General features: G+C 59.6%; 1 protein-coding gene across 1 annotated transcript in view; it reads right to left on the reverse strand.

Moving 5' to 3' along the window:
* OPA1 (OPA1 mitochondrial dynamin like GTPase) overlaps positions 1-14,095 on the reverse strand; it is a 52,057-nt gene that overhangs the window by 12,476 nt on the left and 25,486 nt on the right. Inside the window, exons 16-28 of the mRNA XM_031961104.1 lie at positions 13,891-14,021; positions 13,274-13,346; positions 13,031-13,103; positions 11,870-12,065; positions 10,059-10,174; positions 9,354-9,749; positions 8,837-9,031; positions 7,914-8,102; positions 6,345-6,510; positions 5,440-5,592; positions 3,264-3,372; positions 2,099-2,178; positions 1,129-1,269 (exon numbers count right to left, since the gene is read on the reverse strand). Of these exons, the coding sequence (XP_031816964.1) occupies positions 1,129-1,269; positions 2,099-2,178; positions 3,264-3,372; positions 5,440-5,592; positions 6,345-6,510; positions 7,914-8,102; positions 8,837-9,031; positions 9,354-9,749; positions 10,059-10,174; positions 11,870-12,065; positions 13,031-13,103; positions 13,274-13,346; positions 13,891-14,021 (2,018 nt within the window). The remainder of the gene's footprint in view (positions 1-1,128; positions 1,270-2,098; positions 2,179-3,263; positions 3,373-5,439; positions 5,593-6,344; positions 6,511-7,913; positions 8,103-8,836; positions 9,032-9,353; positions 9,750-10,058; positions 10,175-11,869; positions 12,066-13,030; positions 13,104-13,273; positions 13,347-13,890; positions 14,022-14,095) is intronic.

The raw sequence follows: 14,095 nt of genomic DNA on the forward strand, positions 1-14,095 counted from the left end.
GGTGCATCTGTGCCCCTGGTCTTGGGGAGGAAAGTGAGGAGGGTGATGGGCCTTGGGCCCCTGAAGGGCTGGGCCTCGGTCCTCAGCAGAGACTGCTTCAGCTGGACCTGGTTCTGTCCAAAGCCACAGGCTGACAACCCAGTCTCTCAGTAAGGGCCATGGGGTGAGGACGCTTGGGCGGCCCCTGTGACATGGGCCCTTCCCTGAAAAGTTTGGGCTCTGGCCAAATCTCTCCCTCGGGGAGATCCTGGGGGGGGGGTGGGTGGGGTTTCCCAGGGAGAGTAGGGGCAGGGGCAGGGCAGGGCCTACAGGAACAAGCAGCGTTGGTCCAGGCAGCCAATGGCCGCCCATTACTTCCAACAGGAATCGGGCTAAGGAGGCCAGAAGGGAAGTCACGGGAAGAAGGCCTGGAGAGCAGGCATCCGGGCCTGTGTGAGAGGGAAGGTGAGGGACAGTGCCAGGGAGGCGGGAAGACAGCCCAGTGGGTGCTGAGCGAGAGCCCAGGGTGGGCCGGGCACTGGGCCAGGCTCATACACTGAGGTTTCTGGATCATATTTCCTGATACACTTGGAGAATCACCTTTTACTAAAATGTCCACCCCGACTCGCGCGTCTGACCTTTCACTGGTCCCCGGTGACCCCCAGGACCTGTTAAAGCCACCGATGGTGGAGCAAGCTTTCTTCCTCTGCTGTAAATTTGTCTCCTAAACTACGCCCCCTCCTTCTCCCCACAGAAGTTTCCCAAAGTCTGGCCGCCCCTTCACCGTTTTTGCTGAGGTTCTCCTGCCCTCTGGTGGCCTCATGGCTAAATACACCCAAAAAGGCGTCAGGGGCAGCTCTGGGAGGGGGAGTTGTTGTGGGCTGCAGATCTCCTCCCCCAGAGGATCCCCCCCGGTCTGTTCCCCTCAATAGCATAGATGCTCATCATCTGCCTGTGGTGGGCCCAGGGTCCGTAAGACTGGTTTTGATGTGACAGGACGCAGCTCCTGCCCACGATGGCCAACCACAGACCAGCTGCCCCCAGAGAGGGGACGGCCCAGCCTCCCATGTTCCGGGCCCGAGGTTGGGTTAAGCGGTTCTGCTTTCAAGAATGTAGCAGGGGAAGCCCGGGGGAGGTCAAGGTCATTACCAGGGACGGGTCCACCTCGACTCCCCGCGACTCCAGGTTCTTGCGCACGGTGGTGATCTCGTCGCTGGCCAGGTAGGCCGGATGCTCCTCGTTACATTTCAGCATTTTCTCCAGTTCATTTTTTGTTTCATTGTGAACAGACTGAAAGGGAAAAAAGGCAACGCAGAGGACACGTGGGGTCTTCCTTCTAACCAGAGCTGAGGGGGACTTCAAGTCTAACAAGGGGGAGTCTGCTAGGGAGAAGATGCCCCAGACCAGGGGGCCCCAACTCCTCTGGAGTAGGATGAGAGACCCGACAGCACAAGTGCGGCGCCCAGGCGGGGCCCACGTCCCTTAGGGCAGCGCTCCCGAGCTGGGCCTTAACTCGGGCTCTGTGATGCCAGATGGGAAATGAGACCCTCGTTTCTGTGAACCTCTAAGCTGCCGGCTCTTCCTGGGGGGCTACGCTTGTGCTTTCCAGGTCGTTAAAACCCGATTTGTGCGCTGAAAAGGGCGTGGCTGGGAAGAGGCTGCCCAATGGTCTGGGACACTGGAGCTCGGGGGGTGTGGGCATCTCGGCTGGACAGCACGCCCAAGAGTGGTCCCCTCACATGCCGTCTTGGATGGGAAAGCGGAGGGGGAACAGCGCGCTTCCTCTGGACCGCTGTGACCCGGTGTATCCGAGGGCCGCCTCCTCACGAGGGTCAAAGCCTCTAGTGCTGGGTCCCCTGTGTCCCCCCAAACACCCAGAACCTTCCTATTCTTTGGCACTAAAACGTGCAGCCAAAGAACTGAGGCCAGCAAAGGGCCATTGGCTTTGAGGCTGGCGGGGGAGTGCCTCTGGAGGGGGCTTTCATGGCTTCCTTTTTCAAGGGTCACTTCAGTGAAAGAACATTCTGGCTTTTGCAAAGATAAAAACTCTGGGAAATGACTTTTGGCTGCTGAAAGAGAGAAAGGCAAGAGGGAGGCCGGGGCCAGGGCCGGCGCCTACCTGCTCCTGGGTGCGTCCCATCCAGTGCATCCACCTCTTTTTCCAATCTGGACCCACCATGTTTTCGAGGACAGTTTCCGCTAGAACAAGGAGAGGTTTGAATGAGGGAAGCCGGGAGCACCAGCCGAGTCACCCAGGTCTCCCTTCTCCAAGACGACGGGGGCGAGCCTGCAGCCCTCGCCTGTGGCCTTCACCCGCTCCTGGCCCCCTGCCGGCTCAGACTCTGATTCCAGGGGCGGCCTGAGGCCTCCTCAGCAGCCCACGGACACGACACTGAGTGCTGGACAAGCCTTCCATGACTGTGTGCCAGTTACCGTGTGGTCCTTGAATGCCGGGGTTGGAGCCAGCCCGGGGCGTGACCCACTCTCCTGGCCAGGCTGCGCTTCCATTGGCACCCTCTGGTGTCCCCGGCCCCCACTATCGCCCCCCAATCCCTGACACTTGATGGCATTTTCCAGCTTCTCCTGTCCTTGAGCCTCCCTGTTGGTCCAGCCCAGCAGGCTGGTGCTATGCCTCTGCCCCAGGTCCCCAACCGTGGGGGACGCCCAGGGCCCTGTCCGGAGGCCTCCTTATTCAAGGCTGCCTCACTTGGTGTCCCACCAGCTGTGCCAGGGTCTGAAGACCCTCAGACCTACAGATGCAGGGCTAGTCTGTCTCTGCTGACCAGCAGCCTGGCCACCGGACAACCCGACCCAGAAGCCTCACGGCCTCCCTTCCTCCCCATCCCTGTGAGGGCAGCGCCATTCCGACGCTGGCTGAGGCACGCAGCCACGTGCACCCTCACCCCTCACCACCTCAGGCACTCCCTTGCCAGGTTCACAGCGGTTCTCATCTGCACCCCCGCTGCCCCCCGGCCACACTGGAGTGATCACAGCAGCAGCCTCCGGGCTGGGCTCCCAGCCTCAAGCCTCTCCTGACCCTCAAAGCACACTCCCCACTCCCCATTTACATCTTCAGATGGTTCCCTCCCTGCCAACATGGGGTCTCTCACTGCCCCCCGAATGCTCCCCACAACACCAAGGCTCCCTTCCAAGGAAGCCGGCCCCGCTCGGAGGTCACCCTGTGCATGCACTCGGGGCAGCACCTTGGCGACTGCACGCGTGTCCTTCCCAGCCTGTGCCCATGCTGGGCCACGGCAGCCCCGGGGGTCCCCGACTGTACTCACTGTCTCTGAGCCGCCCCCGCAGGGCTTCCTCCATGAAGTAGATGGCGGCGTCCCACTGCTGCTTGTCGGTGATGGAGCGGTCCTCCAGGGCGTTGTGCTGGATGACTCTCTGAAAGCACAAGGAGCCAGCGTGTGGCCGGCTGAGCACGACCGACCGACCCCGCAAACGCAGCACGCAGGGGTAGGTTGGCGGCCCTCTAGCCCGAGCCCCCTGGGCCCATTGGGGACGCTCTAGCCCGAGCCCCCTGGGCCCATCGGGGACGCCCTGGCCCGAGCCCCCTGGGCCCACCCTGGCTTGAGCCTCCTGGTCAGGGTCTGGGGGGAGGGGGGAAGCAGTGACCACTGAGAACCGAAGACTGATGGACAAGACAAAGTAGGGGCCTCCTGGGCTGACATCCTGGTGCTCCCCAAGTGGCGGCAGGTGAAAGGGAAAATGAGTCAACAAAGGCCTGGGATTCTGAGCAGATTGCTGCGTCGCTCTGACACTGGAGTCCAAAGACAGGGCAAGGAGATAATTTTATGTGCCAAAAATAATCAAAAGAGGCCGATCATTTACAAACTTAACCAGGATACAAGATCAGGTGATCTGATTTCTGACTGGAGGAAAAGGAGGGACTTTTGGAGCTGGGAGGGGGAGAGTGATTCACTGAAACCAGAAAAGGAGGAATGTGGAAATGGTGACTGAAACGAGTCAGGCCAGTTTTCGGGTAAGACCTTTGGGCTGTCTGGGCTGCAGAACTCCGAGAAAACTCCTCGCAACACCCTTGGGCGCAGACCCGTTTCCGTCAGCAAGACAAGACCCTTAGGTAAGGATCTTTAACAGCGGACGGGCTCCGGCTTCCCAGCCCTAGTCCACGCCATACTTTTCTCCCACTTCCCATAACCGAAAGACGTTTTCTCAAAGACAGGAATTGTTCTAAACCCACAGCTGAACAAAGAGGGAGCGGATTAGTCTGGAACCAAGTCCCGGGAGGGGGGCCAGTGTGACTGACTCGTGGTTCTCACCACCTCCTGCACCCCCTCAATTACTTCCTTCCAAAAGGAGGAAGGACTTGGACAAAAGAGCCGATGTCACCTTTCCTGTCTCTAGGGGAAGGAAGAACCCAAAGGATCGCCAAAGATAACGTGGAAAATCTCAAGCCTGTAAAACGTGTTTTTTTGGGCAGAAACAAGTCTAATGTTCCAGAAGGAAGTTTCTGAAGATCTCACAGCCAAGATCTGTGAGGAACCATCCCCAGGGTTTAAGACCAAGAATGATTTTCCTGTAAGTGAAAAGGCCCAGCCATAAGCCGGGCAGCTTAAAAGGAAGAAACCCAAGCTCTTGACAAGCACAAGACTTTTATAGCAGCTTTTCTTTGTAGCACCAAGGGGTGTCCTCCTCTTGGGAAATGGCTAAAGAGACTGTGACACAGCAAGAGGGGAAGTGGAAAGCTGGGGGTAATCTTTAAGTTGGGGTTTCTGATGAAGGCCTCATTTCTAAACCATAGTGAGATATGAGGCAAACTCAGCCATTCCCCAATTAATAAATGATCAAAGGATAAAAACAATTTTTAGATGAAGAACTTAAAGCCATTTCTAGTCATTTTAAAATACTCTGAATCACTGTTGATCAGAGAAGTGCAAATTAAGACAACTCTGAGCTACCACCACACACCTCTCAAAGTGGCTAAAATGACAGGAAAAGATAATGACATGTTGGAAGGGATGTGGGGAAACTGGACACGGATACATGGTTGGTGGACTTGTGAACTGATCCAGCCATTCTGGAAAGAGATCTGGATCTTTGCCCAAAGGGTCATCAAACTGTGTCTACCCTTTGCCCCAGCAGTGTCTCTGCTGCTATGATCTCACAAAGAGATCATAAAAAAGAGGAGGGGACCCACATGTGCAAGAATGTTTATGGCAGCCTCTTTGTAGGGGCCAGAAACTGGAAACTGAGGGGTGCCCATCAGCTGGAGAATAAATTGTGGGCTATGAATATTATGGAATATTATTGTTCTGTAAGAAATGACAGCAGGAGGATTTCAGAGAGGCCTGGAGAGACTGACAGGAACCGATGCTGAGGGAAGGGAGCAGGACCAGGGGGATCATTATATGCTTCAACAACTGCACTATATGATGATCAGTTCTGAGGGACACGGCTCTTCAGCAACGAGGTGATTCAGGCCCCACCTACCAGGCTGTCTTCGGCAAAGTCGTTCCACTTGTGCCTCTTGATGCTCTCCTCCTTCACGGCCTGCTTGAGTTTGTCAAAGATGTCGTCGTGCTCTTTGCCCTTGGGTTCGGTCATGAACCGCGAGAACTCTTCCTGCAGGGTCTCCCAGGCCACCTGCCCCGTGGGAGGAGAGAGATGTTGCCAGGGGGCTGGGCTCCCACCCCTGTCCTCCTCCTAGCGGCTTGCCCCCAGGGGCCCATCCAGGACCCGCCTTGGGAAGGGGGACATGGAGGAAGATCCCAAGCAAGGGGGAAGCTTCAGACCAGAACAGCTGAGGCTCTGGGAGATCAAGGCTCTGGAGCCCTGACAGGGACGGGCCCCTTCCCCATGGGGCCAGGCCCAACTCAAAGCACCAGGAGTTCCAGCCCTCTGGAGGAGGGAGGGGACAGCCGAGGGAGGACACAAGGGAGGAATCCCTTGGGCCTGGAGCAGGGTCAAGACAACAGCCGGAAGGAGGCAGAGAAGGGGGGCCTGGGGCTGACCATGTGCTACACGGTATCAAGAGGCCAAAGACGGCCCCACGGGCCCTTCCAGGCCGGGGCCGATGTCTGGAAATGAGTGCCAAGGCCCCAGGGGAGTCGGACACAGAAGGCAAGAGGAGGGAGGCTGGAGCACCTGCCCTCTCCTGGGGGAGATTGCCAACAGCCCAAGCGCCTCCTGTAGCCTGTGACCCCCCATTATTTGGGTGTCAGTTGGATGAGCCCCCGTCTTTACTCAGGAAAGGTGGTTAAACACATTTTACACTCAGATTACACATCCTCAAGGGGGAAAACGGCCCTTTCCCTGGGGCCGGGATGCTGTCCCCCGGGGGGCCTCCCCTCCAGGGGAGTCCAGCCTGCCGTGCCCTCCACCCCGGGAGGGCCCACCTCGACGGCCTTCGTGGGCAGCTGCTTGTCCGTCCACTGCTTCAGCTTAATGTCCACCGTGGTGTTGAAAGTGCCCGAGTTCATGGTCTGGGCGGCAGGAAGGTAGATGTTCTCAATCACGTGGGTCGACACTCGCTCCCACAACATCTGCTGGAGAATCTCCTCCCTGCAACAAGACCAGCCATCAGGGCCCTCCCGCACTTGGCGCCAGGCCCCGCGCCCCCCCAGTGGGTCACAGGCCCCCAAGAGCTGCCCTCGGACGTGCCCGTGGAGCCCCAGAAAACCCCAGGTCCACAGGAAAGCTGCCACGGCGTCCCCGCCTCTCGGCCAGGACTACAAGCCCAAGCGTGGCCACCTTCCCGGCCCGCAGAGTCCCACGGGACCATTAAACCCAACTGGCTTTATGTGGGAAGCACCAGCCAGGCTGCTGGGGCCCAGATGGCTGGGCTCACCGCCCTCACATCTCCACGGTGCTGGCCCGTGCCAGCCTGTGCCAGCCCTGGGCTGAGCTCATTGGCAAGGAGATAGTGATTCTAGGAGGAGAAGGCGAAGCCGATGGCTCGGCCTTGGGAACAGATAAAAGGCAGATGGGCCAGTCTGGGGCAAGATGGAGCGAAGGGCTGCTGTGGGCCTCTGACAAGATGACATCAGACCAAGGTCAAGATGGCCCTCAGGGATCTGAGCCGGGCAGAGCACCATGGCAGGACCCAGGGGAGTGGGGCCACGAGCGTGACTAGGCCCCACAACGGCCCAGGGAGAAGCACCAGAAGAATGGGAGATGCTGCCAGAAAGGGGATGTTCGACTCCCGCAGACAACCAAGAAGACGTCTGCTCATGGGAGCCCCGGGTCTGCCTTCCACAATCCCGTGGAAGCCGTGCCCTGGGCTTGGCAGTGACCTCGGGTGAAGGGATGGAAGGCAAGGGGCCTAGGATCAGTGCCCCCTCTTGAGACAGCCCGCAAGACTTTGGGCAGAGGGCTTCCCTTTGGTGGGACGCCGTTTTCTCCCCCATGAAAGTAGAGTTCTAGCTGTTGGGGCTACTCAAGGGCGGTGCTAGATCCAGGCCCTCCCAGACAGAAGTCCAAAGGAAGACGCCCTCCCAGGGGGCTGCTGGGCGTACTTTGGGAAGTACAGGAGTGAGCCGGAGAGCAGCAGAGGCAGCTTAATGTAAGAGGAGGAGACAAGAGGCATCAACTGTGAAAGGTAGGGACCCGGCCATCCTAGGGGGCCCCCAAGACCCATGCATTTCTATAGAACCTACTGCGTGCCCACCGCTGCGCCGAGGGGACTCTGTCCCTATTAGGAGAATCATAACGGTGGGGGGGGGGGGGGGGGGGGCTTCCCGGTCACAGCCCTGCCTGAGGAGATGAGGGTGGAGGACGGGCGGAGGACTTGGGAGCAAGTGGAGAGATCAGCAGGAGGGGACCTGGATTTGAGTGACAGCTGTCAGAGAAGGGGACGGACACGAGGAGCCAAGCATCTGGCGAGGGTGGGGGGAGCGTAGAGGCGGGGTCCGGATGGCGCTGGGACGGGGCCGGCCGCGCAGACATCACGGGGGGCACCCACTCACCAGTGCTTGGGTGTCACCTGGCTCAGGCTGATGACTTCATCCAGGATCTCGTTCTTGGCTTTCTCAAAGAGTTCATTCTGGGTGGGAGAGAAATGAGGCGGAGACTCCCTCAGACCTCTGGCCTGGGGGCCTCGGGAGGGGTGGAGGGGGTCCCACGCCCCGCCTCCTCCCAAGTCTGACAGGAAGGCCCTGAGGCGGAGGGGTTTCATAGGGCCAGGCTGAACCCGCCCCTCCGGCCTCACCAGCACTGCCCCACCCGGGACGGCCTCGCCGTCCCAGGGCACGGGGACAAAGGGCTCACCGGGGAGGCGGCCTGCACCAGGCTTTGGGAGGGGGAGGCTGACTCTGAAAGGGGCCCCTTCCCGGGACCTCCCACCCCAGGATCAAGATAAGTTTGGGTTTTGGGAGCCGAGGCCAAGGCCACAGGGGAAGGAGCGCCCGTCAAGTTCTGATGGGGAAAGATTCTTCCACTGTCTCGAAAGAAACGTTGTGAGAAGGAAAACATCCATCAAGCCCTGTCTGACCAAGATGCTCTGAAGAGAGATCTGTACATCTGTACAATGGGCGCGTGGCGGGCCTCCCTCCCTGCAGCCCCCGGCCCCTCAGGCCGCCCCAGTCTGAGCCCCGACTCTCCTCCTCTCTCAGCCTCTGGACAGACGGCCTGACTTTGTCCCAGACAGAAAAGGGCTGGGATCCGAGAGCTCCGGGGCCCAAGACTAAGAGCGAGGATGCTTTCCCATGGGGCCGGCTCCCCTAAAACTGGTGTTGGGGATGAATGAGGCTGGCGAGGATGCCGAGGGCCCAGTGGCACAAGACTTCAGGCCATCCATGGAAAGCAGGCCGCCAGACGGGCGGGCCATGCAGGCCAGACGCAGGCCCTGCTGACCTTCCTGGTCTCTGACAGAGTCGGTCAGGGAGCTCACCCCCACATCTCCCCGGTGGACAGGGCTCCCTTACCGCTGAGAGCCGCATGCCCCAGAGCGAGCCCCGATGTCAGGATCGTGGGAGCTCGGGCATGGCCCCCAACACTCCCTGGCACCGTGGCCAACTCTGGGACTAAACCATCGAGAGCCCGGGGGAGAACGCTCCAGGGGTGAGCGGGTGCAGGCCGCCTGAGCCTGCGATCCCCACAGACACAACGCCGCTCTGTAAGCCCCTCGCCCTGCGATCTCCTGGACCCAAGTCCAAGGCCCTGTCCTGCCTAGGGGCTCGGTGTCTCCCTGAGCCTCCCCTCCCCCACTTTCCAGGGGTCCTCCTTGGACTGGGCCACGTGGCCTTCCTCCCGCTTCAGAACATGGCTGGGAGATCCTGGGCTTCTGCCCCGCTCCCCCACTTCATGCACATCTTCCCACCCCCAGGATGGACCCCGTGCTCCCGCTCTGGGCCCTCAGATAATTTCTCTCCCAGTCTGGGCCTAGGGAGGGTTCCTGGCTCTCTCACGGATGTCCCGTTCCCATCCTGCCAATCAGCCTTCCTGGTCGGTGAGAACCGGATCCACGACACTGGCACTTTCTGTTCTCTGAAACGTGGCGGCCCTGCCAGACTGGGTCGGGTGCCGCGTGACTTCCTCGGGCCCCTCCTGGGCCTGGGCCTCCCGACTCCAGCGCCATCTCTGACTTCCCCGGCTGCTCTTTTCCTGCTCCAGTGGTCAGACAATCGGAGCTCTCCGCAGCCGTCATCCGGCCATCATCCAGACAGGCCTGCCACGCCACGACACGCTGCTCTGCCGACTCCCCAAAGGCTTTCAATCGTGGCCGTCTCACACTTCTCGTCTTTTTAAAAAATCCAAAGCCCACCTTTTCTTCACCTGAAGCTCCTTCCCCCAGCCTCAAGTTCCTGTTAGACGGGAACACGTGAGGACTGCGGGGTTCTGCCCCGGGCCCTCCGCAGGAGGCGGGCAGTGGCCTTCGTCCCGGGGGCTGGCAGAGTCCTTGGTCACTGGGGTTCCCAAGCCTTGGAAGCCTATCTCCAAGGCTGCTTCCCTCAGTCCTCCCCGATTCCTCTCACTGCTCTATCCTCCCCTGCTCCCCGGTGCCCCTCGGCTTCCAGCGTCCGTCACGCCCAGAAGGTTGCTGCAGTCTCTGCCCCGCCTTAGAGCTGCTGTGCCGAGTGCTCCCCAACTCCTCCCTGCCAGACCCCACGCACCCCCGATAGCGGCTCCTCACGCACGCCTTCTTGCTTCCTGGCTGGCAGCATCGTCGTTTCCTTTGGATCAGAACTTCCAAAATTTGCTGTTTCTGGGAGTTTTGGTCCAGGGACTTCTTTCAGGAGGCAACCGACAGATTCCGCTTCTACTTGGCCCACGTGTCCTGACCAATCCAGGCCGCTTTCTTTTATTCCTCAAAGTGTGTTGTCTATTTTTTGTGTCGCGGCATTTGGAGAGTCCAGTGACTTAAATTATTTCTCCCTGATCTGTTTTCACCAAGACACACCTCAGGCGTTTTTCTATTTTCTGTAAAACAAAATGTCTTTTACCTTCCATAAGTCTTTTGACTTAAATTGTTTCCCGTGTCCTTGGGGAACACATTTGTAGAAAGATTGCTGTGCACGCAAGGCTTTGTGCCACTTGGGCCAAGCTGCTGATTCCGTCCTAGTTCTTTCCTCTATAACGCGTTACTTTTCCCTTCTTTTCCTTTAACTACAAAAAACATTCTAAGCTCTTTTTCCCCCTAACTCTTGCTTCAGCTCTTCCTGAAATCCTTGCAGAACTCAGACCCAAGCTGTACTTGGGGCTTTCCTCACAGCTGTTTCAGTCATTTCCTTCCTCTGGATTTGTGTCCTTTGTGCTCCTGCCACAGTAACAGCATCTCTTTTCTGACTTTGGACTTGGTGTCAGGGCTGCCTTGGTGCCCCCTGGGGGAAGTTCTGCCACGGTCCCATTGCTGCGCCCCCAGAGGGGTGCGCATGGGTTATTCTGGGGTCTCAGAGCTCTGGCCGGGCAGCTTCCACGGTCTGATCCCGCGCAGGGCCCGATGGAGGCGCTCCTCATCCGCACTCTTCATGTTCTGAAGTGGGTCTGCCCCGGCTGGAGTCCCACCCAGCAAGTACCCCGGACCCAGCTCCCCGCCGCTGCCCAGGAAGCTCAGAGGGACAGGGTGCAGGCTTGCTGGGACTGCCTAGGAGGCCGCTGCAGGCTGGGCTGGGTCCTCAGCTCCCTGCAGAACAAGGCCACGCCCTCAGGAATGAGCTGGGGAGCGCAGCCTCTCCCAGGGGGCCACTCCTGACTAGACCCCATTTTCTCAGCGACCCCAGACTGTGTCTGCCAGCCCAGCCTAAAATCCTGACTTGCCGTGATTTCTTCTCGGATTTTCTGCTCAGGCCTCAGCCTGATGCCTTTTCTTGATCTGCTGGGAAGCAGTTTTGGGGGAGACGAGCAGGATCTCCCTCTACTTCTTCCTGCTCCTCGGCTCCCATTGTCCCTTCTTCCTTTCAGAACTCTGGCCCGGTCCCAGCTGAGGCCGGCGCTTGCTCCTCGCACCAAGATCTCTCAATTCTTCCTCGCCACCCGCTGCGCCGCCCTCCCCTTTCTGCTCCCACTGCTATTCAACGCACACTGGAGAACCCATCAAGGACCCATCTCAGTCTGCGGAGGAGACGGTCAGGGAAGGTCCCTCCCAGCGCCTCCGACAGAGCGGCTCCTGGGACAAAAGGGAGCGGCCCTGGCTGGTCTTCGCTCCCTTCTGCCCACGCCACTACAGGTTCTCGCACACACACATAAGACAGAGACAGATAGAGAGAGAGACAGAGAGAAAGAAAGAGAAACACAGAAAAAGAGAGACAGAGACAGAGAAAAACACAGAGACAGAGACAGAGAGAAACATGGAGAGAGACAGACAGAGACAGAGACAGACAGACAGACAGAGAGAGAGAGAGAGAGAGAGAGAGAGAGAGAGAGAGAGAGCCCAGGCCTGCCCTGGAACACGGTGTTCAATGACAGGCTACAATTCTATGATCTACAGCCGCTGGCACACATGGGCACACGGCCGCCGCTGCTGAGGGGGTGGGAGGCCCGGCCCCACTCCCAGAGATGGCTGACCTTTGAACGAGTCGGCCTGCTGCTCCACAGACTCACGCACCATCTTCCAGAAGCAGTCGGACACGGCCAAGCTGAGGTTCCTTGTGGTCACCTGGTGGGCCTTCAGCATGCTCGTCCTGCAGGAGAAGCACAAGGCCGGCGGCTCGTCCTGTGATCCCACCCCCCTCACAGAGCACACACTCATACTCACACTCACCAGACCAGTCCCGATCCGGAGTAACTAGATAAGAATATATTTAATAATCCTCAATAGACAAGAATTGGTGTTCAGGGAATCACCAACTGGGGGGAGGGGGCACATCCACAACCAGGAGACCTCACCCCCTCCTGCCCCGGAGGTCTCTGGGACCAGTTACCCAAGGCCCTGCCCCAGAATTGGCCCCTCTTGTGGGTCAGGCCCCGCCAGCACAGGGACACAGACAGACACGGAAGAAAATGCCAAGGGCAGTGAGGAAAGAATGAGGGGGTGGCCCCGGCCCCAGACTCAAAGAGAGAAAGGTGGGCCCGACTCCCAGTCCTCCCTGGCCCCTCCTCTCCTGCAAGTGGGCAGTGCCAGTGTCCCCTGTGGTGCCAGGACCCCCTGCAGCCCCAGGACTCCCACAGCCTAGGCTCAGGGAGGCCTTAGCCCTGGGGGCCTTGCACTGTCCTAGTAGAGGGGCCCCAGCCCCGAGAACACTCAAGAACCCCTCAGGGCCCGTCCTCAGCCCTGTGCTGTCCTGCCTTTGACCTAGAGGACACGTGGGCTTGGGGAGCTCAAGGCTCCTCATTGGTGCTGCCCCCTAAAAGGGAGGCCCCCCCCCCCCCCCCCCCCCCCCCCCCCCCCCCCCCCCCCCGCCCCCCCCCCCCCCCCCCCCGTCTCAGCTGCGTCCTCCCTGGGGCTCTCCCTAACAGGCCGTGCCCACAAACGGAGGGCAAAGGCCTCTTCTCTCATGCCAACCCAGCCAGCCTGGGTCTTGCCCCCTGGCGCCAACCTCACTTTTTCTCCCTGAGGGCTGCCGAGTCCTCCCCCGCCCACCAGACCCCAGGCCACCATGCGGCCTCCTTTGCAAAGGGAAGGGGTCGCACTCAAGCCGGGACCTACTTCAGGAGCTTGGAGTTCTGGAAGAATTCCTCTTCATAGTCCCGGATAGCTTCGATGCTCTCGGAGCTGTTTCCTAGAGACAAGGGCAGGGACACCATCACTAAGGGCCAGCGAGGGCAGGGACACCATCACTAAGGACCAGCGAGGGCGGGGACACCGTCACTAAGGACCAGCCAGGGCAGGGAGACCATGGTTAGTGACCAACCGGAAGCAAAAGCCCCACATCTGGGCCCTGGCGCGTACCTTTTCCTGTGACGACAGCAAAGTAACCCAGGGCTTTCATGGGGAAGAGTTTTCCTTCAATGATTTGCTGAATCTATTAAAACAAACGCGCGGCAAACACAAGGTGAGCAAGCTACACAAAAGAGAGCTGGGAACATAGTAGGCACCTAATTGATGCCTCCTGCTTTGGGGAGCACTGGGAAGGCAAGGATTTGGAACGAGGGCAGCCCCACAGGCCTCACACAGCGGCCACGTCCCCCTCGGCCTCATTGCATGCAGCTGCAAGATGGGAATAAATCCCCATCCGGGCACCCGACTGGGCTGTGGGCAAGGCCTGGTGGGACGTGGAATCAGGAAGACCCCTAGACCTCAGCCTCCCCATCCAAGAAGGGAGGACGACAGCCCACGTGCCCCTTTGCTGCCAGGGCGGCCGGCCCGGGTGCCCAGGAATGCTCCTAGCCCAGGGAGACTCGCGAGAGCTTGCGGGATCCGGCAGAGGAGGCCCCTGGGGGGCTGGACCAGGCCTCATGTCCCCGCGGCCTACGTGTGCTAGCACAACTTGGTACCCGGAGCCCAGAGCACGCGCCCATGCCTGCCAAGGCCCCTGTGAGCTCCCTCCCCCAACGCCCGGGACCCACCCTGCTGGGACTGGCCACGTTCTTCTCTGCCAGGTCGACTTTGGTCAGCACAAATATCGTCCTTCTGCCGTGAGGGTCCATCTGACTGACCAGGTCCGTCACGATGCTGCGCTCAGCATCCACCGACCCGTCTGCAACAAAGAAGGGCCAAGGGAAGCTCATCAGGTCCCCATGATCCGACTCCACATAACCCTAGGCCATGTAA

The sequence above is a fragment of the Sarcophilus harrisii genome, chromosome 3 (genome assembly GCF_902635505.1).
Source record: "Sarcophilus harrisii chromosome 3, mSarHar1.11, whole genome shotgun sequence".
NCBI classification, from domain to species: domain Eukaryota; kingdom Metazoa; phylum Chordata; class Mammalia; order Dasyuromorphia; family Dasyuridae; genus Sarcophilus; species Sarcophilus harrisii.